This window comes from Siphateles boraxobius, unplaced genomic scaffold (genome assembly GCF_051911475.1).
Source record: "Siphateles boraxobius isolate OS27281-9 unplaced genomic scaffold, OSU_SipBor_1 65, whole genome shotgun sequence".
In the NCBI taxonomy this organism is placed as follows: Eukaryota; Metazoa; Chordata; class Actinopteri; order Cypriniformes; family Leuciscidae; genus Siphateles; species Siphateles boraxobius.
The window spans coordinates 9,835,871-9,858,293 of NW_027509192.1; the positions used below are offsets into that span (position 1 = coordinate 9,835,871).

Consider the following 22,423-nt stretch of genomic DNA (forward strand, 5'->3'; position numbering starts at 1 on the left):
ATGCAGAAAAAAGTAAACACTGTAATAATGAAACAAAACCACATAATTCTATTAGACGTGTAAAATGTGGAACAAAATGTATACTCTAAACCCCATGTGGACTGAGAGAGACAAAAAGTGTTATGTTGTGCTCTGCTGTTCCCTACATCATGTAATATTTATTTTGTTTGCTGTGGGACAGTGACCCATAAAATACAATAAAAACACAGTATACAATGATCATACAAATTTATCATTTTATTTGTGCGCTGTAATCCAAATCTTCAGAATTCCTGTTCTGAAATCACCAATTGCAGAACAATATCTTAAGGAGCTCTGGAAACAAGTTGACAATGTAAACTGATAACAATGTAAACTGTATTAATGTGACAATTCCTTTCTGCTGTTTTTTCAGAAATATATACATTTTATCTCAGCACACTTATGTAGAAATGAAAGTAAAAGTGTGGCAGGTTCAGGAAATGTAGATAAGGAAACAATTATCAAACCGTGCATAACAGCTGAATCGACGACAGTCTCCTGTTCCACACAGACTTTATCTGTAGATATAAGGTAACTTCCTTCAAATTGTTATGATGCTTAAAAGAATAGTTTAACAATCCAAAGAAATACATAATAGTATTGTTGTTTGATTTATCCAACAAACATTTGACAAAACAAAAAAGGCACTTATTAAAAAGCCATTATTAAAAGGTCTATACCATTAAAAAACGCAACTGAAGTGTTGTTTTATTATTATTATTTAGAATATGTATTTTACATAAAGTGTGGTGCTACCACACACATTTACTTTATATTTGGACAGACACTTATTTAGTGACGTTTCGACAGACACTAAACGTATGATTATGATGTATTGACAACATATTCAATTTAAATGATGGATTATGTAATGTTAAACAAGAACACACTTTAATGTCTAAATTGAATAACATTTCTCTAATTGTTTAACCATTACATCATGTAATATTTATTGTGTTTGCTGTGGGACAATGACCATTAAATTCACTAAAAACACAACATAAAATGATCATAAATATTTATGTTATTTGTGAGCTGTAATCTGAGGATGTGGTCTTGTATAGCTGGTTTCTGCTTGCTGCTGCTTGCTTGTTTTCTCTCTCTCTCTCCAAAAGAGAGAGAAACAGCTATATGTATTTAATGTAAGATATTTTCAAATCTATCATAATATAATTTATATTGCTATAGGGGCCATGAAGTTTACATAGGGTGACAAAAGCACACAATGTGCACTTACGTGTACACCACATCCTGTAAAGATGGGCATTGTGGGTGAACATGCTCTAAAGACCCCCTTTTATTATCACTATTGAAACACATTATCTCCACATTTACACACATGTTGCTGCTTCTTGCATTAACCTATTTGCTGTTTGCATAAATTTTTACATTATTTGCGTAAATGCTCTATTTACTGGCGTCAATACATTTATTTACGTTTCGGTCAATGGCATTAGCAATACACACGTTGTTTATTGTAATTTTTTTAGATTTCTCCTTTCTAGACATTTCATTTCTAACTGTCTTCATATTTTGCAGTTACACATAACAATGCTCTTCTCCCGCAGAACCAATGTTCACCCACAATGCACATATTTACAGGATGTGGTGTACATGTAAGTGCACATTGTGTGCTTTTGTCACCCTATGTAAACTTCATGGCCCCTAAAGAATCTCCAAGATCTTTGATTTTCTGCTTTGTTATTTCTTTTTTATATAATTTAGATATTTTTCTAATTGTTGCATTGTATTTATTTATTTATTTATTTTTATTCTCTATATAAAAGTGGTTATGTCTAAGCACAAATGTAGGGTTAATGGTCTAAAATAAATCATAAAAAAAACCTATACCAATATAAATTATATTATGATGGATTTGTAAATATCTTAAATACATATAATTGTACTTATTTTTACATGTTTGATGTTGTCAATACTTCCATATTGTACATACAAAAAAATATGTTCTGTCCCTGTAAATATTACGTACTATCTTTAAGTAATGAGACCAGGCAGGATTCAGTAAGAGTCTTAACACCTGGTTAAACAGAAAGTGGCTGTTATGGGAGAAACTGGTACAAGATAACACTGTTGCCAAACCCAAGACAAAATTAACTTAAGACAAAGAATATAACAATAGAAAAGCAATATCTTTGGACACCAGAATGTTTAAAACTGGCGTGATTGCGCCACCTGCGTGACGCACCGATCTCGTATCTCTCATGGAGGAGCGGAAGCATAAAATGAGGAGCGACGACAGTGGAGATCGAGATAGGCCAGGCCTGGATATATGTTGTGTTTGTTTTGTTGTATGTGACAGCAGTAGTCCGTGAGGGGCTGCTGTCTTTTACTTTCATTTTGTATTAGTTTTATTTTTGGTATTAAAGTTTGTTAAATGTTCGCCGGTTTCCACCTCCTCCTTCCCACAACATCTAACGTCGTTACACTCAGTCTCAGCAATTCTCTTTAGAAAAAATCTTACCTTCCATTCTTCTTTGTTTTAATAGGGACATTTGGAGCAGATCTGTTAATGGCTACAAATTTTTTTATTTTAATGAAACCGAGATGAGAAATTTCAAAAACTACAAAATGTGGAGGTTGTTTTCTTTCAAGAGACACATATTGGAGAAGGAGATGAACATATTATAGAAGGTCTAAAAAAATTGTGGCATGTTTTACCTCCCAAAAGGCAACAGCCATACTAGTCAGGAAAATACTAGATTTTGAATGTATAAGTGATGAAAAAGATAACTGGAACATATGTTGTGTAGAAATGTAAACTGGAAGGTCAGCTGTAGACTCTTGTTAGTGTTTAACCATAAAATAGACACAAAACAGAACAGGCTGCTGGTGATTGCTGGAGATTTCAACACAGTTCTCCATCCATTTATAGACAAAGATAACATAAGCTGTTACGTTCTTGAAATCTCTTCACTTAATAGACTTCTGGAGAAGAAAGAACCCTGTTCCAAGTTTGCCATTCCGAACCAAAGCGTAAAATTGTTCGGTCAAAAATGACTGAACGGCACCAGAGGGTTAAAAGTGTTTAATATAACACCCACTCACCTATCTGTCACGTGTTCTGTCTGTTTGCGTTGTTACAATTGGTCGTCTCAGTATAAATTCAGTCTGAAATATAGATTTAATTTAATTAAAGTTAATTTTTGTATTAACTCATTTTGATCTCTCTTCAGCATCACCTCAAATGCTCTATTTGGCTGAAACCTAATTTATACAATTTACAAGAGGCATCTAAAACGTACCCGGTTATTAACGTAACCTCAGTTCCCTGAGAGTAGGGAACAAGTATTGCGTAGCTATACGCAGTAAGGAAACTCTTTTCCTCATATTATTGAAGCTTTTATGCAGCTGCACAGCGAGCAGAGTGAGAGACTGGCTCATTCATTGGCTGTGCTGCAGCAACTGCACATCCAATGGCAAAGGAGTTTCTGACGTGTGCACCAATCAGCTATCAGCGCATAGTCATGCGTCAGAGCGCCTATATTCGCCATTATAGCAAGTTTAAATCGACTGAAGCGACAACTCTACATGTTACTACAGTGCGACAGGCTACGCAATACTCGTTCCCTACTCTCAGGGAACTGAGGTTACGTTAGTAACCGAGTACGTTCCCTTTCAAGAACGGTCACTTCGTATTGCGTAGCCACCACTGACATGTTGTCTGTGCGGACTAAGACGTGGTGTCCTTTGAGGCTAGACAGAAATACTTTCAGGGCTAAACAAACTGCTTTAATTTACAGACAGTAGATATGTAAGCTCTGCTCCAGGCTCGACATGAGGCCGGAGGCAGGCTTGCCCTCGTGCAGCGCTCTCTAACCCAGGTTGGAAGCGTCTGTAAAAACCACTTTCCTCCTGGAGGCCACACCCATGGCCCCGCTGGGGAATCAGGGTTTGTAAACAGCCGTGATTCACCATAATGCGAATGCTCCCCGAGCGCCATGGCTGACACCCGCCGTTTGAGCCAGTGCTGAAGTGGCCGCATATGCAGTAAACCCAAATGGAGTGCTGGCGATGCGGCCGCCATGAAACCGAGAAGTTTCTGGAACTTTTTGAGTGGTGTGCGCGCGCCCGCTTTGAAGGAGGCTGTCAGCTGTTGTATAGAGAGCGCACGCTCTGGCGTGAGTCGTGCTCTCATAATCATAGAGTCTATAACTGTGCCCAAGAATATAACACTCTGACTGGGGTTTAGTTTGCTCTTTGACAAATTGATTTTGAGTCCCAAGCATTCCAAATGGCAGAGGATTAAATCTGTGTTTCAAAAGTTCGGCTCTCGACTGCGCCAGCACTAGCCAGTCGTCGAGACAATTCAACACACGCGCTCCCTGACATCTCAGGGGAGAAAGTGCCACGTCCATGCACTTTGTGAACGTGCAGGGTGCCAGGGAAAGACCGAATGGCAGAACTGTGTATTGATAAGCCTGCCCCTCGAAGGCGAATCTCAAGAATGGCCTATGATGGGGGGCTATCTGGATGGGAAAGTTTGCGTCTTTCAGATTTACAGTAAACAAACAATCCTTTGGGCGAAAGTTGAATGGCCGTCTCATGAGGGCTTTGTTCAAATGTCTCAAGTCTAATATGGGTCTGATGCCGCCGTCTTTCTTTGGGACTAGAAAATAACGGCTGTAAAACCCGAGTGTTTTAGCACGGGGGGAACCACCTCTATCTCCCATTTTGCTAACAGATTCTGTAATTCGGCGCGAAGCACGTGACACACACTGCTTCTCACCGAAGTCTCGAGAAACGCCTGAAACTTTAGGGGTCTGCGAGCGAACTGGAGCGAGTAACCTCGCTTTATTGTGTTTATAACTCGACACACAGGGGATGGCCTGCCAACCTTTATGGCTAGGGTTTGATACATATTCGGGGATGGGTCGCCTAACACAGGGAAACCAGATACCCTTATATTGTGATTTGTGCACATACTGAGTGTTGGGCTGACTGCAAGGGCTTCTGCCCTGGGCAAAGTCAGAGTGACAACTGGGAGGGGGTCACCTAATGATGGGGAACCGGGAAGCCGTGCTTGAAACATGCTCTTTTTGTACTTTATTTGGGTCGCTATGAAAACAGCGTTTGTGTGTAGGCCAGGGCACGCGCAGCGGGCCGGTTCTCTACAATATAAAATTCTCCAGCCGCCTGAGCTGAAAACCCCTGAGATATGCACGTTTCTTTGAGGGTGGTCCGGCAAGCGCGAGACTCGGGCCCTCTCTTTTTACCCTCACTGCTAGGAGGTCTTTGGAGGCCTAGGGTCCAACACAATGCTGGGTCGGGGTCCCTGGCGCCGAGGTAACGGGTAGCGATTAGCTGGCCGTGAATGGCGGTGGGTATCAGCCGCAGGGCGGTGTTGTGGCAAAAATTCTGTTAAACATCATCACTGCGTAAGAGACACTCAGAGTCAAATTAATAAAAAGAAAAGTATTTATTCTTGCAAGAATAGGTTCAGTCTAGTACACAGAAGTTACGCTGTGCAAGAGAGTGACAGCCAACAGGAAGATATGAGACAGCCTTTATACTCTTTTCAAGGTTCCTCCTCACCCGCTGTACCTTTCACCCACCCAGATAAGGTCCTTACTGCTGTTCAGTTTCTACTTTAAGACACAAACTGGTACTGAAATAAACTGGCCAAAACTGACCGTCCCTAAGGTCAGATGTCCTGTCCCATATGTTCCTGAAACGTCACACACAAGCACGTACACACATATACTTTTATACATTGAATAGATTCTTTCTCTTATGATACCTGTTTGGGATCAATGACTATTAAAATTTCTACATTTCCCCCCTTTTTATCATTCAGATTACCCAATAATAATAATAAAAATAATAGAACAAATTTTAAGTCATATCATCACACTTATACTCTTCATCTCTGGTTACCATTACACATCTTGAAACCCACATGGCATTTCAACAGGCTAAGAAATAGCAGTAGAATAAAATCCCTCATTTCGACCCCTCTCCTTGTACGTCATCACATAGCGGATAACCACAGCTTTTAACCTTCTGTTCATATCAATAACATTCATAGAAAGAAAGAAAAAGAAAAGGAAACATACACTTTAACACGTTACAGTAGCTCCCACTACTTGTATCATCATATTTTGTTCAACCTATTGAACAGACTCCCAGCTTTAACCGGTCTCTGTACTGAGCTGGTAACACACATTAATGCATGGTAAACATAACAATATTGATAATCCTATCGCTGAAATTGGTAGTACAGTTCGCAATCAGTACCCCCCAAAGATTAACCAATCTTATCCATTTACCATAAATCCATGCCCATTTCCATATATCCCCTCCATTTTCCTAACCATAATTTCCTAACTTTTAATTCGATTCAGCCAATGGTTTTACTTAGTAAGCTCTATTTAACACCATATTTAATAATATCTATCCAGAAAAGGTTTTATATTTTTTATCCATTCTTTTAACCAATGTAGTTGTTCAAAATTAACTCAAATATTTCCATTACGGACCATCTTTTAGCTTATTACCATACAAATTTTCCAATGATCGGCCTTTCTTACCCTTAATGGAAAGCCAAATCAAGTTTCTTCAATAATAATCCCTGTAATTTACCTGAAATATTTTCTAATGCATCCTTAACCAATTAAATAATTTGATCTAAGCCCTATTTTGATTCAATCAAATAAAATCATCAAAATCATCACAAAAACAGATTATTTTGTTAATCTCAAACCATTAGTTGGTGCATCTTCCTCCAGGTGTGATGGTCATCTCGTTTGCCCCATGGACATTCCGTCTTCACCAGGGTGACTCTTTGCGAGTCGTTGCAATGGTCTTTCCTTCGTCGGTGAGGGAGGCAGTTACTAGCACGAACCTTTGGCCCCTCACTTTGCGCTCTATATGATGGTTGAGGCCTGTCAGTGTCTAAGGTGAGAGGCTTTGACCCAGGTGTCCCACTCTCCAACCATTTTCTGATCATGACCAGATTTGCCCCTTAGATCACGATGCACCCCTACTGGAGTGAGGCATCTCCTGCTTTGACCTGTGAATGAAGACCTTAAGGTTTGTTAGTGACCGATGGTCTGGCCGGCCGTGCCTATTGGTGTGACCTGTGGAATTTTCACCATTTGTTCACCTTGCTGATGATATACATAAAGAATTTCAAGTTTATTCTCAACACTTGTCCAGTTCAACTCTGTTTCTTCTCATTTTACAAATCATCTTATCACTAAATAATTTCTTCCTCACTTAATAGCACTCAGAGTCCCCTTTTCCCTGAAAAACATTCAACCCACTTTGCTCATGTAAACAAGACAACATTTATACATTTGGAACAGAATCAGTTCTGTTTGATTCAATCCATCCTGACATCCTGCAAAAGTAAAATTTTAAGTTATGCGCTGTGCAGGTGTGGCCCTGTTTCTTTCTGCCACTATAATAACCCAGGCCAGGATAGTTAGTCAAATTCATTCATAGCCATTATTTTATTGGGCACATTCTGCCCTGTATCAAAGTTTGCATGCTCTGTAAAGAAAAACAAATGTTGAGGTTATTTTCAGATAGTAAGGTACACAATGTTTCTTTTGTCTACTGTGCTGCCGCGGCCTTCGCTGCCGCATCTGACCTGGCGTTTCCTGCTGAAACAGCCCTTCAAATGCACTTACAGACAGCAATTTTGTTAGGGAGAAGAATGGCTTCTTGCCAGGCTTTTACCCAGTCAAGCTCAGTGTCTTCCCAACATATATTGTCCCCTAGTAAACCATATTTTGGCCATATTTGGCAATTGTTACCATTCCCCTTTTGATGCAATGATTCAACTCTTGCATCAATCTAAACTAATGGTGTTTGGATAAAGTTTGCCATCATCACTAACCCAAACGTTGTCCTTCAGACAAATTTCCTTCAGACATCTTTCTCTGCCTCTTGAAACAAAAATTTTACTTAAAGCCAAAATCACATCTTCTTATCAGAGTGTTTCGAAGACAACGACCCTCAGTCTTACAGTGTATCCTACTTTTCAGGCCTGTTGTTTGGTCTCTTATGCCAGTCATCTACAAACATTTTCAAAGTCATCAATTGTTTCTGTCAGGTCAGGTCGTGCTGTACAGACTTGGTCAATGTCAGTCAAACAACATTTTCCCCCTTTTGTTCACAATATTCATAAATGTGAAGGACTCTCTGGATAATTTGATTTTGACTTAGCCAATATGTCACTTTGTTATTGCCTTCAAATCTATAACATTTTAGTTTATCTCAACCCATGATGGACAGCGCTCTACAACTTCACAAATTCAATTTACATAAATGCTTTTAATCCATAGATTGATTCATAATTACCAGTAGCAGACAGAGCTGGATAACTAATCCATTTAAAGCTCGTCCCATGTTCTGCATTATCTTTTCATCAGATTGACTCAGAATTAAGGGCTTCTTTAAAATTTTTCATTTGCCTTAACACATTATAGTAGCTAATGACACAATTTACACACTATTCAGATGGAGTATTAGTACCCCAAACTAACACATACACGACATAGAGTGCAGTCACCATCACACACACTCATATTAGACACATATTTTAACTGTTCATCTTCAATGTTCGCTTTTCATTATATCATCTCTAAAAAGATTTAAATTTTAAGTAAGATTTTAAACTTCACATTTTACTGTAGCTTTTACCTAATTTTACATGGTCTTTTAACCAGTTACAAAGCATGTCTCTTCATTTGCATTATTCATTTGATTTTAGGAAGGTCAGCTGGGTTATTTTGGTTCATTATCACTATTTTTCTTCAGCTTGCTCTAGCAGGCCAATAACAGAAAGACAGACACAATTACCATCCCTTCCTCCACTCAAGCAGTCTCTCTCACTATAAACAAATACTATTTTCCACAGCCTCCTAAGACTGTAGTTTAGACAAAATGTAATATTAAATTCATTACATTAACCTTTTACCATTCACCTTTGTTATCCAGACTTTTCTCAAATCTATAAAGCTGTCTTCATCTTTAGCCACCACCATGCCTAACAACCTTCAGGAGTTAAACCTATGTTATAGACATATTAGCTCAAAATTAACTCTTCTATACATTTTTCTTGCCCATATGGCAACCAACATCATGTCCCTCATATAAATAAGTTTTGTTACTGTCTCCGCAGTAAATAATGACAATCACCTCATGGTCTCAGCTGGCTCCTGAAAGTCCACTCCTGTTAGCTCTTTATCTTTAATTTTCTTCTCATCAGGGTGTTGTCCCCTGGCATAGTTGCAGACACTTGTCACAACGAAAAACAAGCCATACAATGAACGCGGTTTCTGGTGAGTGGTATACAGGAACTCACATTTCTGGGTCAGACTGCCGTAACTTCTCACAGCGCATCTCCCCTTCATGGTGTAATGAATCTGCTGGCCTCACAGAATCTGCTCGACTCTCATACCCATCTCACATAAACACCCCCCATCAGGAGATGCCCAGTGTCTGCGGTGACCCCCTGCCTTAGGTTACCTTCTGTCTGGCCAAAGAAGATCTTACCCGTCATTGAGAAATCACCTTTGTGCACACTGGTAAACCGCTCTTCCCATTACCAAATCAGTTTTCTCCAACATATCAGTTGTTTTCTGGAGCTTAGGAAAGGCACATTCAAGAGTCACCAGAGCCATTTGGACTGCCTAATAGTGTTAACACAGGGAGACAGGTTAATAACAGCAGCATTTCATCAATAAAATACATTTAACATCTTAAAGCAGCAACCAAGCACTGCTTAGATTATACTCAGTGAATTTAGTCATCATAACCGTCTATTTGGTGTACATCTACATCTGTAGCCGGAGCCATCGGCCCTGAATGGTGGAGACTAAAATGAGTCAAAGAAGTGACTGGTCCTAAAATAAACTTACAAACTGCCCTCTGAATGGCAATGATTTATTTTAACATTCGCCATTGGATGTGCAGTTGCTGCAGCACAGCCAATGAGTGAGCCAGTCTCTCACTGTGCTCCCTGTGCAGCTGCAATGCGTTTTACATGAAAGCTTCAATAATCTGAGGAAAAGAATTTCCCCACTGCGTATAGCTACGCAATACGAAGCGACCGTTCTTGAAAGGTAACTAAGAACATTATCTTTTCTCAGAACTGACTTTTTAATTTTGTTTCCTTGTTTATCCAGAAAATGTCTACTTCAAGCTTATTTCATTTATTGTCATCTCCACTTCGAAGAAGTGCTTATGATGATGATGATGATGAAGATGGTGACAGTTCTCAAAATGAAAGGTTAGTATATTTTATTTGCTTATTAAACTAATGCTGAATTATTTAGTAAATTGTTTTTTTTATGTAGAAATATTTGTTCATGCTTTATTTGGCCTTGTTAATTTCTTGTTATCTAGATGTAAAAAAGAAAAGAAAATGAAATGTACATTTATATTCAAGTAGGGCTGGGCGATAAAACGATAACGATATGTCTCGCGATAGACAAGTAATCAATATCAATAAAAAATGCATTCGATAAAACGTTGGATAATTATTTTTTTCTTTGTCGGACGAAACAATAAAAAATGCATTCGATAAAACGTTGGATAATTATTTTTTTCTTTGTCGGACGAAACCAGGTTGCGAAGCAAGTTTGGTTGCATGAACAAAGGCACTTACTCTCTGGTAACCTAGCAACTTAGGGAGTGACACGCTAACAGCCAATCATGTAACAGTATCAGTTTGGTTGCGCCATATCGTTGTCTCGTGTTGTTCTATGGGCTTGACCAAATACTCACACTTGCGGTCTTTGCACTTGACCACTTGTCTACTTACATTATGTATTTCCTGTATTTGGTTCAAGTGTTTGGACTGCAAGTGTGTATAGAACTTTTGATTACCCGATGGGACACAGACATGCTTATAGTGTTGCAAAAATGCAAGTGTTTACAGTGTTTTAAATTGTAATTTACAGTCTATTTTAAATTGTAGCGCTTCTAATTAAGTGATAAAAGAGCAGTAAAATGTTGTACAAAATATACATACACTGTAAAAACAAACCTATAGAATCTACTCAATAAAAGTGAGGTCAAATATTTGCACTAATTTTGTTTGGGTAGATTTTTGAGCAAGGAGTACCTGAATTTAACAGCTATGATATTAAACGAAATTAAGGAAAGTCTACCTAATATTTCACAATACATTTCACAGCTAATTACTTATAAAAATTAGTAATAATAACTCTATTATTAGAAGAAAACAGTTAATCTACTTAATTATTATTAATAATAATAAGTCAATAGAAATAATTAAACATTACTTATTCAGAGATGGTTACATTTACTTAAAAATTGCCAGACACGGGACACAGTAATTTATTGGTCAAATTACTCTTTATTGACCAAATGCTATGGATAAAAACTTTTTTTTTTTAAATATTAATTAAAGGGATACTTCATCCAAAATTAAAATTATGTAATCATTTACTCATCCTTATGTGTTACAGTTTGACTCTTTGTTTCCCCCTTTTACTTAGTGTTTTGGTTTAGTCCTATTCAGTTTTCCCGCTCCTCGTTTGCCTTCAGTTAATTCACCTGTGTTTAGTTAATCATCTTCATTTGTGTCACCTTAGCCCCAATTATGTTCCTTTGTCTCCCTGTGTTATTTAAGCCCTCTGTTTCTCCCTATTCCTTGTCCGTTCTCGTTCATATTAAGATGTGTTTAGCAACTCTTGAGTTTTGTTTAAATAAATTAATTCCTGTTCCTCATCATCTTCCTCATCATCTTCCTCGTGATTCCTCTACAACGTCCCATGACATTATGTTGTTCCAAACCGGAATGAGTTCCTTTCTTCTGTTGAACACAAAAGAAGATATTTTGAACAATGTTGGTAACCAGATAGTTGATGGTAGCCATTGACTGTAGGAAGAAAAAAAATGCTATGTTAGTCAATGAGTACCATCAACTGTTTGGTTACCAACATTGCTCAAAATATCTTCTTTTGTGTTCGACAGAACAAAGAAACTCATACAGGTTTGGAACAACATAAGGGTGAGTAAAATGATTACATAATATTAATTTTGGATGAACTATCCCTTTAATGCATAAAGTTACAAAAAATAACCCATTTACATTTAATTTCAAAAGACACAACAAATCACTAACAACTTCTTAAAAACGTCTAAAAAAAATACATGTTTCCTTAGGATGTAACAATCTTTGGCAGTACAACAGCTCATTCCATTAATTTCATGTGACAACAAATCACTAACAACGTCCTAAAACTAATACAAAAACAGACAAAGACATATCTGTTGACCAACTTGCATTTCTTTGGTCATTCTGATGATGGTCTGAGACTCTCATTAATCATGGTCTTTGATGTCATGCTTTAAAGTCCCCGTGAACTGGAAGTTGCAAACGACTTTTCTCCAGTGTTGTGACGTATTTCCAAGTGAAACGGAATATTGAACAGAGGGCAGGGTTTTACTTTAGCGCTCCTCCTCTCCATCTCTGCTCATAGCAGACTAACGGTTTGAGGGGAGTGGTAAAGCGTTTTCAACCCAAGCCGTCAAACTGACGCCATCAGAAAAGGAATGCCATTCCAGACCGGAAGTAACTTTTCAGATTTTAATTAAAGATTACCACGGCAAAACATTTTTTTTCTGTGTAGTAACTTGCACAGATTAATTGTTCACCACAAGACTAGTAATATGCGCTGACAAAGTCACTAGGGTCAATTTTGATTTCATGGGGACTTTAAGCAGGTAACAAATCGAAAGCAATACTTGAATAATTGACTCTAGTTGTCCCATAATAAAACAATTAGCAAATTAATCCTTTGCAGACGGAAAATCTTGTAATGATTGGAATAGATTTTCATGCTGGAACAGGTCAGTCCATTCAGGTAATAAATATGTAACCATAGAACAAAGGAATAACAGAGTTGCCACTACCTGATAATATGGGTGAATATTTAGATTTTCATAAAGCCCGTCTCAAGCGTCCCAATGGAGGTTTTCCGATTGAACGGGTGAAGGTCTCTGAGTGTTACTGTCTTTCCGCGTGGCAAAGTAATTTGATTAAAGGGGTGGTAAAACACGATTTCACTCCTCTATCTTTACCTAGTGTGTAATGTTGCTGTTTGAGCATAAACAACATCTGCAAAGTAACATCGTTCAAAGTTCAAAGCAAAGGAAGATATTATGCTTTTAAAGAAATCAATTGCCAAGGACTACAGCAAACGGCCGGTAGGAACTACACGACATTCCTCCAGGGTTGCTGACATCACTAACCCCACTAAACCCCTCCTACGAGAATACTAAATAAGGGAGGCGAGGCCATTTTATATTGCGTTGGAGAAGAGTTGTTGTGGTATAGTAGGCTGTTGTTGCCGCAATGCCTTCGGAACGCTGTTATTTTCATCCGGATTGCAGGGCCAGTTTGTTCAGCCTTCCTAGGGTCGCGGGAGTTAGGGATCAATGGTTAATTATTACCCAAATCTCGGTCTCTGTGCTGCACATTTTACGGAGAAAAGCTTCCACAATCTTCGCAAGCTCAATGCAGGATTCGCACAACGGCTTGTCCTGAAAGATGGAGCAGTTCCAACTTTAAGAACAGAAGCTGTTGTTTACTAGCTGTTTTATTAGCTGTTTTTATATTTCGTCGATGTGTTTTCCTGTAATAGTTCATATTGTTAACTGTACGTTGTAGCAAGGAAGTAAACAAATGACAACGCTGTTTGGCTCTGCAAACCAGGTTGTTAAATGCTCATTCATACTTAACGTTATCCGACAAACACCTAAAGTTACAAACTTTTTTTTAATCTCAACAGCGAACTTGGAATTAGTGTAAATTATTCTTTGATTAGAGCTTTTATGTATTGTTTATCTATATGCTTGTTTATCTACAGGCATGCTAAACATGGTTCTGTGTTTGATTTGGCTACTGAAGTAAAGCCAGTGTTTTGTGTTCGTTTTGGGTTAATAGTTCTGGCGACAGATATTTGGCTACAATCGATCTAAAAATACAAAAGTAACGGTGCCATACGGTCAGTAACGATCACTATATCACTATAGATCCGCAGTCTTTACTCAAAAAAATCTCTATGAGGACCGATTATATGAAATTCTTGTTTATGAAGCTTATTTTTTACTATAATAATTAGTACAATTAAATAACAGCGTATCTAATGAGACAACAAAAAAACAAACTTTTCTGAAACGTCGTTTAACAGCTGTTCTTGAACAGGTTTTGCTCGATCATCTTCACTAACATTCTCTGGGTCCGATTCGGGCTCAAAATGGTATGGTTTTATTGACGCAATATTTTATAATACACCACTAGCACAAGCACAAACTACCATAGACAGTAAGAGAAATGGACACAGCAACCCCATTGATTTCAACAGAGAAAACTAAAGCCCGTTAAAGCAGCACCAGGTAACTTTTCAACATTCGTAATATATTTCCAAGTCTATTGTGATGGTACATCGACTTACAATAGGTTGAATGACACATCTGCCATAGTCTGACGGGGTCTGTAGCGTTTTTAATCGTACTTTTAAACTTCGGGTTTCGGGTAGTAACCGGCGAACAAAGAGAACTACAAAATTCGACTGCTTTACGGCATATACGTCACTTCCACCACCACCCCCACTTCCTTAAAATTGCAGGGCTCTGCATTGCATTGTGAAGGCGCAGTACTCTGTGTGACAGCTCGTTCTGGCAGCGAAGGCGTGTTTCCACGGCGATAGCTTCAAATCTATCCGGAGGACACAGAGACAAAAGTTGTCGCTGAATTAGAGAATATCTGCTATGGTGAATTCGGGTTCCTTTATAGGCGCTCTGACGCGTGACTACGCGTCAAAATGATTTTTAATTTTTACAAAATCGCATTGACCGTGACAGTCACTCATTTTGGTCTTTTTTCACGCTCTCCCGCCACACATTGTATTTCTCACGCTGAAAAACTATTTGTAATATATTTAATATACCGCAGCGCCCAAAACTCTGGCCGCGCCGCTCTCACTGTGGAACCGGCAGTAATCAAGCGCGTCTCCTCTGGTGTTGTTCGTCTGGTGTTGTTAGCCAATCAGAAAATAGCACTATTGTATCTGGGTAACATTTTGGTGACGCCAAAATGAATGGGAGTCAATGGAATCCTAACAGCAGGTTAAGTTCTGCTACAATGGTATCCCCCGTGAGGCTTCAGTTTCCGGCTGATGGATTACCCCCTTGCAAACTACCGGTAAAGTTAGGGGGCGTGACGTTTCCGTAAAACGCGCACTAGGCGCTTAGCGAATCGCAACATACTGGGCCAGCTAACCAATCTGAGCCCATTGTGTGGTTTTGAGGGACTGGCTTCATTGAAACCGGAGCCATCCGACCGTTTTTACAAGTAGGGACAGAGCAGTGTAGAATAAAGGTAAAATGAATGAAAAATTATGCAATTTTTTAAAAACGAAGCATGAACACATGTTACAGTGCACCCCACAAACACAATCAAGCCTTTGAAAAATTTAGTTTTACCACCCCTTTAAATGAAATACATTTTCTTATATGTACTAACTCGTAATTCCAACTGACTCCATAAATGAAAAAGGTTTTAATTATATCCGTGCATCATTAAATGTGAGTGAATGTTTGACTATTTTTTTTAAACTATTTACTGAAAATAATGTCAGAGTCAGTTAGAATAAAATCAAATGTTTACAATTTATTATGTCAGGTAAATGTATCATGCCTATTTCATAATCAGTTCAAAGATAATAGATACCAAACATCAAATGCTCTGGAATAAAGAGAGAAGATGCAAACCTTGACATTTATAAAATACATGAATCGGAGTGCCGGCATCCACTCTGCATCACTGGCTAATTTGAGTTACAAATCGCGCCAAGCCTCTCGGTGGATTTCATTATGTATACAGACCTTCTTTTCACATGGAAACATTTGCTAACAATGAGAATTTGCATTCAGAGTTTACACATTTGAGAGCAGGATGCCATTTGCCTGGCAGACACACCCTCCTCTCTGTGCGAATTATCTCTAAATTCTTAAATACCTTATTACCTTTTGGTTTACTTCTTTGGGAATGAGACCTTTGTACCAGTCGCACTGAGACATTTCAAATGATATCAAACATGTAATACTGTATGATAATTATTCACATTAACCCATATAGATATTTGGATGAATTTCAGGTGATCTCAGCATGATAGAAAGAGCAAACGCGGAATGGGGGTTCAAGGGAAAAAGCTGTAGATTAGGATTGCTTAGGTGAGACTTGCGTGTGGTGCACAAGAGAGAAATTCAAATGTTCATTTCCTTTGTTTTCTCAGAGAGTTGCCCTCTCTTCCAGTTTCTCCAGTCCTACAGTCCCTTATCTGTTTCTTTCATGAACTTCTTGCATGGCCAAACCAATATCAATATCAAACATTAACTTGCCAATGTTCCAGATAAGATGCTAAATACTTAATATTAAACAATTATACAAGTAAAAACTAAAAAGGAAATGTATGTCAACATCCCGTTCAATATATTTTCCACAAATACTACACTTTGATACCCGTTTCAAAGTTTGCGTTCTCAGGCCACCAAAATGCCGTTTTCGAGTAAATGAACGGCCAGGAGTCAAGGACGCATACAAAGTTTTTTTGTTATCAGTTGAAAACTGTGTTGTGTAAATGGCCCCTAAGTAAAAAAGAAATAAATTAATATCTAATAATTTTTACAACGGAAATGAATCAACATTGAAGTTTCTTAAACTGGACAATGACTTCCTTCTATATCTACTGCAAAGCCAAAAAAATCTTTGTTGCATTATTTTCCTGTTATCACTGTAAAGCTGCTTTGAAACAATCCGGGCCATGTAGTACTCCAATCAAAAACTAGTTTAAGTCTTTGCGAGTTACGTCAGTGAATGCCGAAATGGGGGTTTCGCTTAGCCTATCACCTTCGAGTTCTAAAAAACGAGCCAATGGCAAGGAAATGCCATGGGTCTGCGGAATTTGCACTGCGTTACTCCGCCCCACCGCGTGGGTATAGAAGGAGGGACGCTGGCAATCTCGCATTATGTTTTTGCTTCGGAGCCAAGAGCTTCTCTTCACTCCTCTGCAAGCCTGTATTTGAGATCTTAGATACTACGAGACAAGCGGCTCTCCACTGTGTTGGTGCAATGGCGCGTTCCAGCGAGATCACATTGCCTGCTGCTGGTCTGTGCAGTGATCTGCCATCAGTGTGTGTGCTTCTCCCTGGGCGCTTCATCACTCACCTGAGCTTTTTCCTCTCACAAAAAGAGCTTGCGCATGGCACGTCTTTTTAAAGATGCCTCGCCTGTTCACTTATGTGTGCGGTTTTCCCATTTTCTTTTGGCAGTATGTGTTCAGCTGAAAGGAAAAGAAGAGATAGCAGTTTGTTAACATTTGAAACGTTTACTTGGCACACCCACACATGATTGATAAGGCATGAATAATTCAACTGTGTGAAACCTACTCCGTTATGCAAATGAAGTGTTTCAGGGACACCATTTGACCATCTAGTGTTTTGTATGCAGCCAAGGGGTATGCATCTTTCAATTCCGAATACTTAAGGACTTTGAAGCTCCTCATGTGCTCATGGTACCACCCACTTAGCAACTTCAGAACAAAGACAGGATTGTCATGCACAACGATCATTTGAAGTATTTCTTTAAAGTCGGGCAACCCTCCTGTCGATCTGGCAACAACATTCCAGCACAATAGGCAGTGCCTAAAATGGTGACTTTGTTTGTCCTGTTCACAACAGCTGCCCTAGGAAACTTCTTTGCAAATGATTCCTTAATGGTGTCTTTTGAGAACCGCTCGAGTCATTCTGGACACAGAGTTTGGGCTTTGGAATGTTAGCACCATGGATGTGATGCTATCATTGATTGGTGTTTTATTGCCATTGTCATGAGAATGTTTCTGAATGACCCAGTCTGCCTCACAATTCTTTTGAAGAATCTGTTTGACTTCAAATCGCAAGGTCCAGAGAAATACAAGTGGTCCAAAAGCAGTTGTTAGCAATGGATAATGTTCAAGGAAGTGATGTTTCGGTTTTAATCTCTCTTTTGGGAACACATCCAAATACCTATAACGATGTTCACTGATCTTGCTTTCCATGTATCCTAGTGTCTCATCGTTGTGGAAAGGAGCCATGACAAGCTCAACAACATCTTTCAAGGTCATCCAAACCTGCCACGCTGTGTCATATTCTGGTACTTTGTCACCTATTATCAAAGGTAGCATCTGTAACAACCACCAGTATTTGTGCGCATTGTCTCCTATACTCTTACGTGATGCACAATTCAGAGGGATAGCTTGTGGACAATTGACTTTGACATTCCATTTGTAGGGAAATCGAACAGTTAAGCTCCTGAAGATTTATTTATGTTCCATTCTGAATTAAAGTCTAAGGGCGGATATCCTCCAGGGGTTCAGACTGCAAGACTGCCGAATGACTAAAGAAACGTTGTCAGCAAGATGGTAGAAAACTGTACATTTCTTGTATATTACCACCCACTGCCACTTATACCAACGACGGAAATAAGCGCAGTTACAATAGCTTAATATGTGGGAGAGCGTTGCTATAGAGAGTGACAACATTGTATTGCAATAGGTAGCTGTGATGAGGGGGGCGTGGTTTTGCGGAGTTTACAGCGGGAGAGTGAGGGAGGAGCCGAGCGGTAAGTAAGTAGGTCAAGTGCAAAATGACGAACACCTGTGTCTGATTGCAGTAATTGGCGTGGGGAGACCGCATATAAACCGGCTGGTGCAAGAGAGCGGGAGAGAGAAGGACTGGGGACTCGTACCAAACACTCACGACCTGCTGGCTGACAAACGGACTGAGGATACACATCAGAAAGAGTTTTATGAATGGACTGAGTTTACACAACGGGAAGAGTTTGATAAAAGTGTACTGAGAGCTGAGTCAGCAGGCAAGAGTATTTATGAACTGTGCTGTAGACTTGTCTACGGTGAAGGCGCATGTGGCGCACCTTTTCTTTTCTTTTGTTTCTTTTATTTTCCATTTAATAAAGTGTACGAATCCCCGTTACGCCGACCCTTGTCTTCTTTCATCCCCACACACACTGAACCATCGTTACACTGGTGCCGAAATCCGTGATGGAAGAAGAAGCCACCGCCAGACAGTCTCCGTCCCCATTTGCGGATGTCATCCACGCGCTCGCAGGTCTACACCAAGAACAACATCGTGCCCTGCTGGCCGTGAAGGAGGAACTGGAGCGACAGTTCGAGGCGCTCCTCCGCGCTCAGCAGGAGGACCGCGAGCTGTTCCAGAACTGGATGGACCGGGAGGTACGGGCATGACCATCAACGCCAGGTTCAGCCTCGGCCCAGACCATCCCGCTTCACAAGATGGGTCCACAGGACGACCCGGAAGCTTTCCTCGACCTGTTCGAGCGAACGGCCGAGGCCTGGGGCTGGCCGCCCGGGGACTGGCCGGTGCGGTTGATCCCGCTGTTGTCCGGAGAGGCACAGATCGCCGCACAACAGTTGCCAGTCCCAAACCTCCTGGTCTATGAAGATCTCAAGCGCACCATCCTACTGCGGGTCGGCCAGACCCCAGAGCAGAGCAGACAGCGGTTCCGGACCCTCGAGCTCGGGGAATCTGGTCGGCCCTTCGTCTTCGCGCAACAGCTCCGGGACGTGTGCCGCAAATGGCTGATGGCCGAGGGACGCGACGTTGAGCGAATCATCGACCAGGTGGTACTGGAGCAGTTCGTGCCGGGGCTCCCTCAGAGGACCGCGCAGTGGGTCCAGTGCCACCGCCCGATGTCGCTGAACCAGGCCATCCAGTTGGCGGAGGAACAGATGGTGGCGTGCCCAGGGGTCCACTGTTTCTTCTCGCCCTGTTCCTCTCCCTAGGTCCCGTGGGAATTTCTCTCCTAGGCCGGCGCCCCGTTGGAGGACCGGCATCGGGGCAGAGCCTGTCCCCGCGCCTAGAGCGCCGCCTAGGGGAGCAGCCTCCGCGTCCGGTTTCCCTCCACTCCCTGCACCCGCGCTCTCCCCACGCCAACCACTTGACCACTGGAGCGGCGGGAAGGACTGGGCCGGCCTGTTGGCGTTGCGGGGACCCTGGTCATTTTATCGATCATTGTCCAGTGATGAAGGTGGGGACCCTGGTCAGGGTTCCTGACACACTGCAAAACCACGCCCCCCTCATCACAGAAGCACTTCAAAGTCCATACCAAATCAAAACTAGTTAGCACATTATTTGTAATTGAAAAGGTTTAATCACAAAATATGGTTATGGTTACACTTAAAATAGTTACAAAATAGATGTATGAGATGATAATACTTATATCAATAATTGTACCCAGCATATGTGTAAAATGTTACCTGAGAGATAGAGAGAGAGAGAGAGAGAGAGAGGAAGAGAGCAGAGCATAAAAAGAGACAGAGCAACAGTTACAATCTTCTTTTATCCTTTCCCTGACCATGTGACTAAAACCAAAATGTGAGACATTCAAACTGACCAATCAGATAATTACAACTTCCCCATTGTACTAAAGGTGTGACAATTCATAGACCCCCGGAGTGCACACATCTTGGCCTACAGGCCTTGATCACTATCAGCCCCTCAACTCCAAATGGTCATTGGGGAATGAGGGGGTGGAAAACAGTAAATCAAATGTCTTTGTTCATTTCAAATTTCTTGGATTATTTTCAATCCTACATAAGCATATTAGCCGCGGTTCCACTGTCGGGCCAGTGCAAGCCAGGGCTTTAAAGGCTCATGAAACCCCCCTCTTTCAGCTCAAGTCTAGCTCACAATCTTTTTGAAAAATGCAACTTAAATGGGCGTGGATGGCTGTGAGAAGAAGGGAGGGAGTGGGTGTGGCACGGCAGGGGAGAGGGGGAACTGTCATCAGCCAGCAGTGTTGCCTGATGTACGATAATTACCGTATTTGAACAATAATTTTGACCTCTGTACAATGTACGATAAATAATGAACAATAATTTCAGAGTTTTCAGTCGTTCGTCCAAACACACATCCTACCGCTTCTCTCTCTGACCCTGAATCATTTCGCAGGCTCGCCTGCCCGCAGGCAAGCACGTACACACACACACACACACATACACAGGCACCACACGGTGTCGCCCGGCCCGCACGTCAACACTACACATTCACAAGTTTCCCGCATTAAGCATACAATTGATATATTATCGAAATATCTAAAATGTTCATAACGACCGCTTATTTAACAAAAGGCAAGTAAAATGACCAGGGTTACATTTTAGACACACACATAGCCTACCTCTGAAGGGATAGAAAAGTCCTCAGGACTGTACCGCATTACTCGCAAGACGTAACTTGCATTGGTCATCGACAAGGCCAAAGTCCACCATTCTCCAGTTCTCGAAGCTCTCTCGGGTAAAATGTTTGCGGCACACTGGCAGCATCGTGGGGAAATATATTCAATCCACTTTGACTTTTGCACCACGAAAATTTTGCGTCCCATGATTGTCTCTCTCCTTTACTACGCGATATCACAGTTTAACATGTCTGTGGAAAGATCCACGTGGTATCATGAATAATTAAGAGGCAGTGTCTCATTAATAATTATGAGAGACCGATGAGTCATCAACGCACTACACTGTGCTCTGCCACTTCACAGCCTGCGATGAAGATTTTAAACCCGGAAGATGAAAATAGCGGGGAAAAACTAAAATTTAACCATTTTAGCTCTGTTAAAATCTCAGAAAATTTGGTTTAGGGTTTCATGACCCTTTAAACGGGCCGTGCCGGGCTAAAAGCCCCGGACCTGTAGCCCCGAGCCCAAAACACACTGCGTTTCCACTGTTGGGCCAGAAGCTCCACACGCCCCGTAACAAACCTCTCTGGAACAACGTCTCACAAACCCATCATTTCACCAACAAATGAAAGTTTTATCAGAAAACTAATCAGAAAGAAATCACTGAAACAGCGTGATTGCAAAACAAACATAATAAAAGCGACCTTTTGCTGGCATTTTTGTTGTTTACTTGAATATTTAAACCCAAGAATCGATGTTTTACCACAGGTTTACAATAAAATGTGATTCACTGATCATAATGAATTAATTTGTGTTAATTTTGTGATTTAATTTGTGTAATGTTGCACATTAGACACACAGAAGTGGCTTACCGTTAGATCTATTTCACAAAAGAAAGAGGACAGACTTACTTATTCAGACCTGTTTCTGTTTATTTGTTAGTTACAGGACATATTTACATCACATTTAAAAAGAATGATAATTTCTACAAATATGCCACCAAAAATACGACCTGATGAGCTTAAGCACTCTGTCCCAGTAGGCTACAGTTATATTTTCAGTCAAAAAAACAGGACGCTCCCGAAAAAAAAGTTGCTTTATTTTATGATAGTCCGATATAAAGAGACTAGACGTAGGTTATTGACAGAT

At 40.4% G+C, this 22,423-nt stretch overlaps 1 protein-coding gene across 3 annotated transcripts in view; it reads left to right on the top strand.

Annotated features, from left to right (window-relative positions):
* The first annotated feature begins 465 nt into the window (after positions 1–465).
* Positions 466–22,423, top strand: part of LOC143720884 (interferon-induced GTP-binding protein Mx3-like) — a 32,472-nt gene continuing 10,514 nt past the window's right edge. For 2 of the 3 annotated variants that reach the window (XM_077210813.1, XM_077210812.1), the window contains exons 1-2: positions 470–552; positions 10,176–10,279. Coding sequence is in view for 2 of the 3 variants with exons in the window: in XM_077210812.1 (XP_077066927.1) it covers positions 10,179–10,279 (101 nt within the window). In the remaining variant the exon portion in view is untranslated. Of the gene's footprint in view, positions 553–10,175; positions 10,280–22,423 lie in introns of all 3 variants that reach the window. The other variant, XM_077210811.1, reaches the window with a different exon arrangement.